The following is a 13,913-nucleotide window of genomic DNA, read 5'->3' as shown; positions in this document are numbered from 1 at the left end:
CATTCTTGCCTTTCGGTACCAAGTTTAAGAAGGGCAAGCCTAGAAGTGCTTGGGAGGCCAGGTGAGGGGAAGGAGGGATTGAATCCAAAGTCCTGGCAGGAGTATCACCCGAGAGATGGAAGACATTGGGAGAAGAGGGGACAAGAGTATGAGGGCACCTCTCCAGCAACTCTTCCAGCCTCTGCTGACCTGTCCCCTACCCCAATCCTACCATCGGTGGGGTGCTAGGGTCTTGCCCAGGGCCCCACAGGACACAATGCTGGTTTCTCAACTTGCTCAGTGCTTTATTGAACCAAGGCCCTAACAGATGACTCAGCAGGGCCTTCAAGCACAGCCCTGCCCCCATCTTGAGATTCAGAATCCAGAGGGTGCTGAGTCCTTGGTTTAGCTGCTTCTGTGACTTGAATATTTCCTCTTGAATAGATCCAAACCCTAAGTGTAAAGATTTCTGTCCACACAAATAGACACACATATATTCCTGCTGCAGGCTGTCATGCTCACCAAAACACTTTCACCTGGTTTGGGTGTGCAAGGCACTGTGCATCCATGGCCATCTACGGCCATCCACCCATCCATCCAACCTTCCATCCATCCGCAACAAGACAGCAGCAAGTTCTGACCAGTCAGGCCCCAGGGTTCACAGCAGTAGGGGCTGGGCTTCCAGCAGGCTCACGATTCAGGCCTTAGCCCTTGCCCTGGGAGCCCCCAAGGATAATAACATCCCTTTCTGGGGCAACAAAACTGGGACTGAGTGGGTAACTGATATTTGACAGGGGAACCTAAACAGTCTACGGAAATGTCCTGAGATGGGTATAAAGTCAAACAGACCAAGCACACAGGTAACACTGAAATAGGAAAGAGTAAGAGCTTCTGTTCAGGCTGGAGGTGCTTGTATGGTGGGACAGGAAAGAGGAAAAGAGAAAGGGGCAACATGGCAGACATACCACGGTTCCTACAGAGGTTAGGGGCAGTCCTGGCCTGGGAAGTACACAGGGCAGAGAGCTGACTCCCAGGCCAGGAAGGAGTTTAGCTCTGACCCATCCTCGGGGACCATGGCTCTCCCCCAGCCTCTGCTGACACACACACAAAGGAGCTTTTCAGGACACAGGAAGATGAGGGGTTAACCCTAACAAGGAAACAAGAAGCTCCTTGAGGACACAAAATACTGCCTTTAAGCTGGTATTAACCCAACTTAACTCAACAGACTGGGCTCTTCCAGGGGTGGGGGGCACCAGGATATGGAAAATGATGGGATGACACAGGGGAATCGGGGCTGGGGCAGACAGGCAGGACACCCACACCATCCTTCCCATGGACAGCACCTGAGGCCTCCAGCAGGCCCTCAGCCTGGCAGGCCCATAGGGCAGCTGGCTTCAGGCCTGGAAAGGCAAGGGAGGTAGCAGGACTGATGCAGGCCCTCACTGGTCCTGCAGCCGGCTACAGAGCTCCCGCCGGCTCCGCTCCCCAGCCCAGCTGCGAGTCTTGAGGCGGAAGGTCTTCAGCTCATCCTTGAAGGCCTCGTGGTTCATGGGCCGGTAGTCCTGGGGTTCACAGAAGTTCTAGGGCAGGATAGGAGGGTTCAATGCAGTGGAATGGGTAAATTTGACAGGGACCCAACCCTCCCAACCCCTTCCCATGGCTCCAGCCTGGCCAAGCCAACCCTCACACGAAGACAGTGGCCTTCCCCACCCACGCTACCGGGTGCTGAGGGAAGAACTCCTTGTAGCCGCCTTTCAGGATATACATCTCGGGGTAGTAGAGGCTAGGGTAGTCGTTAACAGCACGGTCTCGTTCCCTGATGAAACGGCACCTGAGGCATCATGGGCAGGGTGTGGTCAGAACGGGACATGCAGTGGCTTGTACATCATAGGACCTATTCCCCACGTCCCCTCCTTTGAGGGCCTTGGGGAGCCACAGAAGGCTTTGAGCACAGGAATGTAACCAAAAGAATACTTTTTAGATTAGTCTGGCTACAGAAGAGGGTGGGGAGGTGGAAGGAAGGAGGTAAAATCAAGGGGATGTGCTCTCTGTTTCTAGAAAGCAGTTACACCATCTTTGTTAGAGATATCTGTGCCTGGACCAGGAAAGGAGAAGCAGGAGAGGAGACAAGTGGGCCAAATTCAAGGGACCCATTCGGGCCACTCCTGGACAAGACCCAGTGAGGATCAGCGGTGGGAAGAAGGGAGGAGGAGGACCCAAGACTGAAGCCAGTGCCCAGGCCTGGTGCCCCGGTGGAAGTGGGTGCCACATGCTGGGATGCCTGGAGAAGATGGGAGGGCCACAGGGATGTGACTCTGTAAGGGGCCTCTGGGTACAGATTCCCACCACATGGGTGAGGCCAGACTGGGTAGTCACTAGCAGTCTGATGGACCAGTGGCAACCCAGAAGGAGGCAGGGGTGGGAGGACAGATGGCCAGGCAGAACAGGAACAGGGACAGAAGGAGCTCAGCCAGGGAGGGCCCAGGTGCTGTGGATGCCAGTGGAGGAGGTTCCAATGGAGACCTAACAGCACTGAACATGGGGAGGGTCAGTGTCACTGGGGACTGACATGGGGCCCTTAGATTTCGAGAAAGACACTGCTAGAGACTTGGAACTAGATTTTCTGAGGGTGGCAGCAATGGATGGGGGTGGACATGAGGTTTGATAGGCAGGACAGTGAGGGAGATGGGAGGTGGGTACCATGCGCAGTGAAGCGGGGCTGAGGTCAGCTCTAGGCCATCAGATGGGACAGAGCAGAACCCTGACTTGCACCCCTGGCCATCGCAATGGTGCCAGCACCTGTGAGCCTGGGCAGGGAAGGCCGGGGCAGACACTAGCTGGCTGGGCGGAGCTGGGACTCACATGCGGGGCCCACGCTCAGATGAGAATTCACAGTGGAAAATGAGGATGACTCTCTTGTCCAGGCTACAGGGTGTGATGGGGCTCTGTAGCAGGAAGCTCTCGGCGTCGCGTTCCAGGGGCAAGTTCACCGCAGTCTGTCAGAGGAGCCAGAGGTCAGGCACAGCCCTGGGCCCAGGAGGCAGGCCCTTCCCCCTGCAGTCCCTGTCCTTCTCTTGGTAGGAACCCTCCCCACGAGAGGAGGCACCCGTCCTCCACCCATTCTTGCTCTTGGCAGAGCAAGGACCTAAACCAGGTGGGATCTTCAGGGCCTCTCCCCATTGCCCCACCTTACCTTGATGTGCCCGCCTTCATACTCATAGGGGTATCTGCAGTCCACAATCACAAATTTATCCACGATGTTGCTGAACTTGCCCATCAACAGAGCCACCATCTGTAGGAGGTCATGGGGGTTGGTTCCAGAAGGTCAGGCTGGCAGCCAGCAGGTGGCCCTAGCCCGTCCTCTGGCACAGTTCATACAGCCTGTCCCCAGGGAAGGTCAACAACGGAGCTACAGTCCTAAATATGCCTAGAAAATGGCGCAACGCTGTTTACCGTTTCTGGTGAGATGTACTTGAGGTCTTGGTGCTTTCCATCTACCGTCTGTAGGAGGAAGGCCTGAAGGGAAGGGAAGGGATGCGGGAGAGAGGAAAAAGTTAAATTGGTAAGACCAGGAGCCTGGAAAGAATGAAGTTTCATTCCCAAACTCAGAGGCCACACCTGCTTTGGCCTTCAAATTCAGCTCTGGGTCCCATAGCAACTGAGAGGGCCTCTTGGGTCTGACACCCAGGGAACAACCTTCCAAGGGGAAAGGGAAATGAAAAAGGGAAGTGGAAGAGATGAACTCCACACTCTGCTCCCTACCCTCTGCCAAGCCCGAAGGTGAGGCATGATGGGGTTCCAAGCTAGGTATGAGCTTGGAAATAAGATGGAGACGCAACAGATGCCTGGACTGACTTGAGGTAGACTCAGGAGACAAGGAGGGCCAGAGGGAGGAGTCTATATGAGAACGAAGGATGAAAAGATACAAAGGGGCCGGGCGCGGTGGCTCAAGCCTGTAATCCCAGCACTTTGGGAGGCCGAGACAGGCGGATCACGAGGTCAGGAGATCGAGACCATCCTGGCGAACACGGTGGAACCCCGTCTCTACTAAAAATACAAAAAAAAAAACTAGCCGGGCGAGGTGGCGGGCGCCTGTAGTCCCAGCTACTCCGGAGGCTGAGGCAGGAGAATGGCGTAAACCCGGGAGGCGGAGCTTGCAGTGAGCTGAGATCCGGCCACTGCACTCCAGCCTGGGCGACAGAGCCAGACTCCGTCTCAAAAAAAAAAAAAAGAAAAGATACAAAGGACAAAGAAAAGGGGAGCTCTGGGGAGAGGGAGAAACTCAAGCATCCCCTAGGCTACAGGACCCCTAGTCAGTAAGAGGTCAAGCCCCCAAGGGGTCCTTCGCTGCTGCAGGTACCTTAGAGTAATCTCCAATCAGCTCTCGGTGGTCACTGTCCAGGAGGTTCTCAATCTCATCGTGACACAGTGATTTTGAGCGGAGGACGCGGACTTTCTGGAAAGTGAGCCAGATGGAGGCCAGAGTCAGGGTGGGGCTGTCCCTCAATGCCCTGTCTGGCTGGTACCCCCTTTCTCTGCCATGCCCAGGCTGCCACCTGCCCTCTGCCACAAACTTAGCCAAGGGGGTGGCTGCCCAGGTGCATGCAAAAGTGGGCTCCAGGAGGAAGGCACTCACAGGTTCCTCAGGCTCCTGCTGCTCCTCAGGAGGGGTCACACTCCGCCTCCGCTTATTCTGTACAGGTGTGTCCCTGTCCTGGGGCCGCTCCAGCCTCTTAAGGATGGGCCGGATCACGCTGCAGGGCATGGACGGAGAGCGGAAGAGCCGCTGGCACTTGCTGTACATGACCAGGTCCTGGTGGAGATAGCAGGTTAGGGATCAGAGTGCCCAGGCCCCACCCCATCCCTCAAATCCACTGGAGGGTAGGATGGACCTCATGCCTCCAAATTCGGAGGGGCCACCCCAGAGGCACACCTGTTCCTCTTCCTTTTCCAAGGTCTTGACCAGTGGGGCGCTAATGAGACTCTCCATGCCTGGGGGAACTGCATCATCATCCTGAGGCCGGATTAGCAAGGATAGGGTCACACCCACAGGCATAGGCCAAACCCCTCCAGTCCCGGAATCCTCCAGCACAGCCTTCCCTGTTTCCCTGGCAAACCCCAGGTTGGGGTGAGACGCTCCCCTACCTCCGCAACCTCCCCTCCACTGTGGCACCAGCCACCTGCTCTTCTCTGATTGGCCAGAGGTTAGGCTGTTACTCGGTTACCTCAAATTCTTCTTCTGACACTGGAACGAGGTCACGGTCCTGCCACAGGGGCTCAGAGCTCTCTTCTTTTGGGTGAACCCAGAGATGGGGAGGTAGGGGCCTGGCGGGACAAGTCTGTTTACCTTTAAGTCACTCTCTAGGATGTCCACAAATCCATCATCTTCCTCGGTATCCCCCTCTGCAGGGGTGAGAGAGAAGCGACCTCGGGCCAGGGGGCTGAGTTCCTCCACTTCCATCTTCCGCTCAGGACTGAGACACTGTCCACATGACAGGCAGACACAGACTTAGAGGTGGGGACAGTTCTTGCCCCCATCATCCTGAGGAAAAGTTCCCAGTGCCCGGGGGCTCAGGGCCACCCTCCTCTTCCCTCAGGCTGCCTCCCCAGGCCCCTGCCAGGGGTCAGCTCTCTGGATGTACCATCAGGTCAGGGGCCGAGCTGGGCCTCTGGGCAAAGGCTTCCCTGCGGCTGGCCCACTCTGCCAGAGCATGGGTGGAGCTGGGATGTGTGGGCTTCCATGGCATCTTGAAGACAAACCCATCCTGCAGCCAAGATGGGAGAGGAGGGTCCTCACGTGCCAGGAAACCACCCCAGCATGCCCCCTCCTCTCCCCGGAGAGCTCCCATCCCGGTCTTCCAGAAGCGCACGTTCTCCTTGTCTTCCCCAGAGCTGCTGGCAGCTCCACCGCCCGCCTCGCTCTTCCTCTGGCCGTCGGGCGCCTGGGAGTTGGTGATGTTCCGAAGCACGGGGCTTTGACCCAGCAGCCTCACCTAGAGAGCCAAGCAGGGCAGCAGGCAGAGGAATGAAGGCTGCATTACTCCGGCACCAGCCCAGGCCCTACCTTCTCCACCTCTCCTCCAGCTCCTCCCACTTACCTATCTACCTCTGAAACCCCATCTCCCACAGCCTGCCCGGGACGCCCAGCTGGGAGGTGATCCCTGGATGCCTCCTGCTCATCTACCCCATACCTGGCCAGCATGTCTAAGCCTCAGTCAGGCCTCAAAGATACTCACCGGCATAGACTGGAAGCGTCTGATGGCAAACTGCTCTCTACAGGAGGAAATGGGGACAGGTGAGAGCTGGGAGAGGCAGGGCAGGGACCGAGAGCATGTAGCATGCCCTTCCGGATCCCTATACATCCTAGGGGAAAGCCCGTGGTAGATGGAAGAGGTCCGGGAACACTTACTTTCGAATGACCCGGCTGGCTGCCTGGATGGCCTGTTCAAACCTAGGACAGAGAAGGGTCCCATGCAACCTATCCTCCCTTTGCACCCATCACCCACCCCAGCACCAGGCCCCCAGTCCCCCAGTCCCCCAGTTCCCAGTACCAGGTCTCCAGTCCAGGGGGGAATAAGGGCAAAGACAAGGGCCAGGGCTCAAGCCAGTGGAAGGGGTTGGGTAGGAAGAACGCCCAACCATCAGGGGGCCCAGGTATTGGGGAGGGGGGAGATAAGAGGCAGCCTAGAATTTTAAAGGCTGCCCTGAATGAAAGAAAGCCCAGAGAATGACAGTGATAGAGACAGCTGGGGCAGGTCACAGGGTCAGGGAGGCGTCACCAAGGCAACAGTCTCGCCAGCCTGCACCAGGCCTTCCACCTGTATGCAAATCACCTCAGCGGGGCCATATGGCTGCCAGGAAAGGCATCCATCCATCCTATGGTGATAGGCCAGGGGCACCCAGCAATGTGGGTGTCTCCAGGGCCTGGACAACAAGGCGAGGCTTCCTCTCCCCTGTGAGGAGCTGGCCTGGCTCCCGGTCCTCCCAGGACTGGGGCCTGCTTTAGGGGTCCCCCAAGCAGCTCCAGTCTGATACAGCAGACCCCCTAGTGACAAACGTGCAGGGCCACATCCTCTCCTCCCTCTTATGGAATTTTCCAGGACCAGCCTCTGTCCCACCCCCTCCTTCTGCCTTAGAAGAGGCCAGCAGGCAAGGGATTCCAACACATGTTCCCTCTGAGGCCCCACCCCCGAGCCGTGTTACAGGAGACCACCTGCCACGAAGAGCTTTTGTGCATCTACACACACATAGACACACACACACACACAGAGCTTCTTTCTGAGAAACTCTGTATAACTGTCAAAGCAGGTGTGGGGCAGGGAACCACTCAGGGATAAAGTATGAGGGGGATGCCTCCTGGGGGGGCTGCTGTGCCCAGCCGACCCGGCATCAGGGATGACCAATTTCATTGGCTTGCACATGAGCCTTGGGGGTAGGGCAAGACTGCTCTGTGCTGCCACCAAAACCAACCTGCAGTCCCCCAACCCCACCCGATCCTCTCCCCATTTCCTGTTTGTGAACCAATCTGCAGCCCAGCGTAGTCTGATCAAAGGCAATGGGAGGTAAGACAAGTCACTACCCTAAACCCAAAGCCACAGTCCCCAGCACAGGCTAGGGATGCCCAGCTGTCCCTACTAATGGCTGGCAGCTGCCCAGCTGCTTGGGCTTTAACAACTGGACGGGAACAGCTGTGCTCTGGAAGACACCACCCACGCCCACAGCCAAGGGGAAGGTGTCTGTCCAGGCCAGAGCCCACCAACTCTCTCTCCATTCCCTTGCACAAAGAGCCTGGACCAGGGCTGGCCAGAGGGTCAAGTGTCATCGAAGTCAAAGGTTGCTGATTGGCCAAGAGCCAAATCAATCTGCAGGCAACTGTGTTTTGTTTGGCCTAGAGTGAGTTAAAGTTTTGAATTAACTGGATCATATTTTTAAATTGTAATATTTCACAGAAAAAAAAGGGTATAGGCAAGAAAGAAAAACAGGACATACGCTGGGCTTGTATTCCTGCAAGACATGGGCTGTAGCCTAGTATCTGCTCTCCCATTGGCCACTGTCCCCACCACCCCTGGCCCTGAGCCCACTCTTGGTTGGCTCCCATGAGAGCAGATCCTTCTCTGAGACAGGGAGCAGAATCCCAGGGCCTGAGAAGGTTAGTGAGCCCCCCGACCATGGGGATCCTGAAGCCACCCCATGGTCTGCCTGTTTTCCCAGGCCTCCCCAGTGAGTTTATGCTAGAACCAGGATTCTTAAAGGCAGGTGCTGACTGCTTGGTAGTAGATATTCCCTTCTCTACTCACGTCTGCTCCGCCATCTGGGGGTCCACGGGGCTGGGGGAATCCATGCAGAGACCTGAGGGGACAGAGCACCTTGGTTTGAAAGTAGTGGCAATTTCTGTATACTTTCCCCAACCATGTCCCAATAAGAAAAAAAAAAGAAAAAGAAAAGTTTCTAGTTTGGACTTTGGCACATTAGAAAATGAAACAAAACCCAATTATGGACCCTGAGAGCTGACACATCGTCTCCCAAATGGTACAGGACGCCACTCCCTGTTTACTATGGAAATTCCTTTATATGTGTCTTTAAACTACAATGCTCGCTAAGTATTTTTCCTGAACTGATTTCAAACAATTTGTTCTAGAAGAGACAACAGATTTTTAAAGAAGAGGTTATAGACTAAGAATGTTTTCAAGACCAACTCAGCCCTGGGTGCTTCCCAGGTAGGGCTGTGGTTTAGGAACTTTGGTGTGTGGTTTTACATAGGTAAGATCTCATCTAGCGTAGAGGGCCCCACCCTCTCATCCACTCAGCCAGTCCACATTGGGTGTGGTGAGCCCCACATGAGGTGTGTCTTCCTCCCATCTCTGTGGAGGCTGGGGGAAAGGCTCCTGGGCCCACCAGGTTGTGGGGAGGATGTTAGTTTGATCGGCAGGGAAATCGGGAGGCCCAGGCAGCCCCCACAAACTCTCCTGGCACTGGCAGATCTCCCCAGGCTCCCCTGGGCCTCACCTGCATCAGAAGATTCGGAGGATTCAGACGACAGGGAGGATTCAGATGCCCGTCGAGACAGGGATAGGCTCGTCAGGCGGCTGTGGCTGCGGAAGAGCAGGGTCCCTACCTGACTCTTTGGGGTTTCGCTGGGAAAGGAGCAGGGACCCGGGAAAGGAGAAAGGTGGGGTTCAAGGCCTCGCTAGCCCACGTTCCCACTCCCTCACTGAGAAAAGAACTGAGCGAAACGCTGCAGTGGGAAAGCAATGGCCCTGAGGGCCGGCCCTCTTCTCAGCTCAAGGCAGGTTCATTCTACAGAGGTCCTAAAGGGGCTTTTCTTTGTTGACTGGTTTAGGAAAGGTCCTCCCAGGTGCAGGGGAAGGTGAGCCCAGGGTGTAAGCAAGGCGGCCTGGATGGAGACCAGCCTAGGGGCTGGTGGTCTAGCCGAGACGCCCAGGAGAGCCTTCCCCTAAACTGTCAGACCCTGTCAGACCCCCATCTTTCCAGGATCCTTCCTGAAGGATGGACCGAGACCAGGTTCTCCTACTGGAACAACCCAGCTCTCCCCTTGCACTTAGGGAGCAGGATCAGTGTTTAATTAATTGCCTTAATTCTGGGGGCAGAATTGGGGTGGAGGGAGCGGGGGTATGGATGTGTGAGTGCTCCACGGCTCTGCCACCCTCAAGTTCCCTCTCCAGGCTTGGGAATCCCATCCTGGAGCAAAATGGTGGCTATCTGGGCAGAGATTAGGGAAGTAGCGTGGTGGAGGCACAATGAGGGAGGAGGGAGTGAGGGGAAAGACTTGGAGAGGCTTGTGTAGACTGAGAGCAGGTCACCTGGAGGGTGTGGGGGGCACAGCCCAGGTCTCACCTCCCATGTCCTGGGCCCCTGTGAAGGGACAAGGGCGTACCTCTCCACTGCCCAGGATGCCTCCCCCGGACTCCACCTCCTGGATTCGAATACCATCCCCGGTTCTCCAGGAGGCCCAGGACTCCAGACCGGGCCTCTCACCCCCATATCCAGCCTCCTTGGGGTGTCCTACCTGCCGAGCCCGGCGAGGTCATGCATGGTCTGGGTGAGGGTGGTGACCGGCGAGGAAGCGGTCGCGCGCACCGGAGACACCAGGAGGCCATGAGATCCCAGCAGGAGGCCCGGGAGGTGGCCGGGACGCTGGGCGCCACCGCGCACGCATGCCGGACTGCGAGCCGAGCCTGGCGCGGGCTCCGGCTGGGGCACCTCCATCGCTGCGGGGTCGGCAGAAAGCTGGCTGGAGGGCCGGGCGCAAGGCAGCCAACAAACGCCGGCACAGCTGGCTGGGCCGAGGGAGGCAGCGGGCGCGGGGGGGGTGGGGGGGGAAGGGAGGGAGGGAGGAAGAGCCACAGGGCCAGGCGCGAGGGAGGAGAGGGATGCGGGGAGGGCGGGGGGCGAGGGACGCGGGGCTCAGGCACCAGCCTGGGAAGCCTCTAGTTGCAGCTGCCACTTCCACCTCCTTATATATTCGAAAAATAACAGCGGCCGCGCCGCCGGACGCCACCAATGGGGTAGCGGGTTAGAGGAGGGCGGGATTGAGGGCGGGGCCCTCAGGGCGAGAGGCGCGGAGGCTGGATATCTAGGCTTTGGGTGGGCCGGAGGAATTAGGAATCATCCCGTACCCTCGCACATCCCCCTGGCGCGAGGATCCAGGCCTCCCGAAATCATCCTGTCGCGACATGGTTTGGAGCTCCACACTCCCAAAGGCAGCAGCAACGCCCTAGGGTGGCCTCCGCAGGACGCCCCGCGGCATATCGTCACCTGGTATCACCGCTAGGGACGGGGAGAGGCTCCAACCGGCTCCCGGAAGTTTGCTAAACACAGCTGGGCTGTGCGGTCTGCGTTAGATACCCCATTTTACAGACCTGGCCGTTGAGGCGTGAAGTTCATTAACTCGTTCAAGGTCACGCGGTTGGGCAGGCAGTGGGCCAGGATTCGCTTGCTCCAGGCGCCTCCGACCCCGCAGCCTCCCCGCCCCCGCAAGTGGCTGCGCTGAGCAGCAGCAAAACGTCATTTGCAGGCGGAGCGCCCAGCTTAGGAGGTGGGAGGGCAGTGGGGCCCCCAAGCGGAACTGACGGGCGCTTTCGGGGGACCCCAGGTTAGATGTTACCCCAACCGGTCCAATTTTCGCGGCAGACCCAGTAGAGGCTCTGAACGGTGGAACTAGGCATGGATTTCCGCGGCTGGGGGTCGAGGAGGGTGTCAGCAACCGGAGAAGTGAATTAAGTATCACGCCCATTGATGACTTAGCTAACTTGGTGGCAATGGCACCATATTATTTAATTGGTGTTTCTTTGATGACCAGACCAGAGAGGCTGAATTTGCCATTCATTTAAGCCAAGCGTCTTCCAATTATCTTTTTCTTTTTCCTTTTTTTTTTTTTTTTTTTTTTTTGAGATGAAGTCTCGCTCTGTCAACCCGGCTGGAGTGAAGTGGTGATCTCTGCTCACTGCAAGCTCCGCCTCCCGGGTTCAAGCGATTCTTCTGCCTCAGCCTCCCGAATAGCTGGGACTACAGGCGCACGCCACCACACCTGACTAATGTTTTGTATTTTCAGTAAAGACGGGGTTTCACCATATTAGTCAGGCTGGTCTCGAACTCCTGACGTCGTGATCCACCTGCCTAGGCCTCCCAAAGTGCTGGGATTGCAGGCATGAGCCACAGCGCCAGGCCCATCTTCCAATTATCTAAATGCCTTCCAGCCCCGCCCGTTTTCCAGGCCTCCTGGAACAAGAGGCCTGAAGGCTGCACTGAAAAGCCAGTGGGTAGTAAGCAGCTTTCATATAGGATACCGTCTCTCCAGGTTAGAAGTGGCCTCTGGCTGGGCGGGCAGTGGGGGGGGGCGGGCTGCAGTTCAGCAAGGCAGGAGCGCCCCTTCTCTTGAAGTCCCAGCCACCTGGACCCAAATTTTTGGGGGTGGCAAAAGGGAGGGCCTGGTGATGGGGGGCTGGGTGGGCCAATGCATGTGAAGGGGAGGGGAAGACCCCAGCCCCACTTTAGAGGGGTGGCCAATGTGGGAACCATGACCTTTCCTTTTCTCCACATTTTGCCCAGTTCCTGTGCTGTGCAGAGGGCTCTACAAGACTGAATTTCCGGTTCATCCTCCCTGGGTCAGGGTCATGCCCTGGACCTCCAGCCACTACTTCCAGTGAGGATGTGACTGCCCTTAGTGCCAGGAGGGAAGGGGGAAGTGCCCTTATGAGGCTACCCAGCCCCAAAACCAGAAATAAAACCCCCAAGATTTGCGTTTTCAAAATAAACACAGCAGGTATCCCCCTACCCCTCACCCAGCCAACATACAGGGCAACAATGCAGGGTGGGCATTATACTGTTGAATCCCTTGAAATCCCAGTCAGGTCACCTCTGGGCCGGTGAGTGGGGAGGTGGGCAAGACCATAGAGGGGTTCTGGGTTTTTGTGTTTGTTTGTTTGTTTGAGATGGAGTCTCACCGTGTCACCTAGGCTTGAGGGCAGTGGCATGATCTCGGCTCACTGCAACCTCCGCCTCCTGGGTTCAAGCGATTTTCCTGCCTCAGCCTCCCAAGTAGCTGGAATTACAGGTGCCCGCCACCATTCCCAGCCAATTTTTTATTTTCAGTAGAGACAGGGTTTTGCCATGTTGGCCAGGCTGGTCTTGAACTCCTGACCTCAGGTGATCCACCCATCTCGGCCTCCCAAAGTGCTGGGATTACAGGCGTGAGCCACTGTGCCTGGCCCACATACATAATTTAAAATATGCTAGTAGCCACATTTAAAACAATAAAAAAGAAACATGAAATTACTGTAATATTTTATTCAATGTAATGTATTCAAAATATTATTTGACATGTTATCAATATAAAATTATTGAGATATTTTACATACTTTTTCGGATACCAAGTCTTCAAACTCTAATATGCATTTTACACCCCCAGCACATCTCAATTTGTACTTGCAACATTTAAAGGGCTCAATAGGGCTGGAACTGTGGCTCACACCAGTAATCCCAGCAACTCCAGAGCCTGATGCAGGGGAATTGCCTGAGGCTAGTAATTCAAGACCAGCCTGAGCAATATGGTGAAACCCTGTCTTTACAAAACATTTTTAAAATACTTAGCTGGGTGTAGTGGCCCCTGCCTATAATCCAAGCAACTCAGTGGCTCCCCACCTGTAATCCCAGCACTTGGGGAGGCCGAGGCAGGTGGATCACAAGGTCAGGAGCTCGAGACCAGCCTGGCCGACATGGTGAAAACCCATCTCTACTAAAAATACAAACATTGCCGGGCGCGGTGGCTCAAGCCTGTAATCCCAGCACTTTGGGAGGCGGAGACGGGTGGATCACGAGGTCAGGAGATCGAGACCATCCTGGCTAACACAGTGAAACCCCATCTCTACTAAATATTACAAAAAAACCTAGCCGGGCGAGGTGGCGGGTGCCTGTAGTCCCAGCTACTCGGGAGGCTGAGGCAGGAGAATGACGTGAACCTGGGAGGCGGAGCTTGCAGTGAGCCGAGATCTGGCCACTGCACTCCAGCCTGGGCGACAGAGCAAGACTCCATCTCAAAAAAAAAAAAAAAATACAAACATTAGCTGGGCCTGGTGGCACGCACCCGTAATCCCAGCTCCTCAGGAGGCTGAGGTAAGATAATTGCTTGAACCTGGGGGGTAGGGGTTGCAGTGAGCCAAGATCGCGCCATTGCACTCCAGCCTGGGTGAAAAGAGCAAGACTCCGTCTCAAAAACAAACAAACAAACAATCCAAGTGACTCTGGAGGTTAGCTTGAACCCAGGAGTTTCAGTCTGCAGTGAGCTATAATTCCACCACTGCACTCCATCCTGGGCAACTGAGTGAGACTTTGACTCTAAACATAAAAATAAATTAATTTAATAGTTCAGTGGCCACTTAGGGCTAGTGGCTGCAGGTCTATATCTTTACAAGCGT

The 13,913-nt window shown here is 56.0% G+C and overlaps 1 protein-coding gene across 6 annotated transcripts; it reads right to left on the bottom strand.

Moving 5' to 3' along the window:
• Window positions 1–263: 263 nt before the first annotated feature.
• CDC25B (cell division cycle 25B) lies at window positions 264–10,994 on the bottom strand. Of its 6 annotated transcripts, none has more exons than XM_073007411.1 (17): window positions 10,860–10,991; window positions 10,007–10,208; window positions 8,986–9,113; window positions 8,277–8,328; window positions 6,389–6,430; window positions 6,216–6,252; window positions 5,850–5,972; window positions 5,622–5,744; window positions 5,327–5,461; window positions 4,913–4,993; window positions 4,616–4,792; window positions 4,340–4,435; window positions 3,433–3,495; window positions 3,173–3,271; window positions 2,842–2,975; window positions 1,699–1,810; window positions 264–1,559 (listed from the first exon to the last, which is right to left on the bottom strand). In XM_073007411.1, exons 1-17 carry the CDS (start codon window positions 10,882–10,884, stop codon window positions 1,419–1,421), a joined length of 1,770 nt encoding a protein of 589 aa, XP_072863512.1. In that variant the 5' UTR covers window positions 10,885–10,991; the 3' UTR covers window positions 264–1,418. The 6 variants fall into 6 exon arrangements, with proteins under 6 accessions (XP_072863512.1, XP_008017877.1, XP_008017881.1 ...); XM_008019686.3 differs by having other exon boundaries at window positions 10,617–10,983; XM_008019690.3 differs by having other exon boundaries at window positions 8,986–9,071; window positions 10,617–10,982.
• Window positions 10,995–13,913: the final 2,919 nt, after the last annotated feature.

The sequence above is a fragment of the Chlorocebus sabaeus genome, chromosome 2 (genome assembly GCF_047675955.1).
Source record: "Chlorocebus sabaeus isolate Y175 chromosome 2, mChlSab1.0.hap1, whole genome shotgun sequence".
Taxonomy (NCBI): domain Eukaryota; kingdom Metazoa; phylum Chordata; class Mammalia; order Primates; family Cercopithecidae; genus Chlorocebus; species Chlorocebus sabaeus.
Note: the sequence above shows the minus strand (reverse complement) of the source record. Positions and strands in the feature narration are given on the sequence as shown.

What these genes read in the sequence shown, in the direction of transcription:
- CDC25B (XM_008019680.3), bottom strand. Translation starts at nt 10,662, where the DNA reads ATGATTTCGGGAGGCCTGGATCCTCGCGCCAGGGGGATGTGCGAGG. An exon ending in TCCTAGAGAGTGACTTAAAG is followed by an intron (nt 4,994 to 5,326) that starts GTAAACAGACTT and finishes ATCCGGCCTCAG; the next exon opens with GATGATGATGCAGTTCCCCC. An exon ending in TGATTGGAGATTACTCTAAG is followed by an intron (nt 3,496 to 4,339) that starts GTACCTGCAGCA and finishes CCTTCCCTTCAG; the next exon opens with GCCTTCCTCCTACAGACGGT.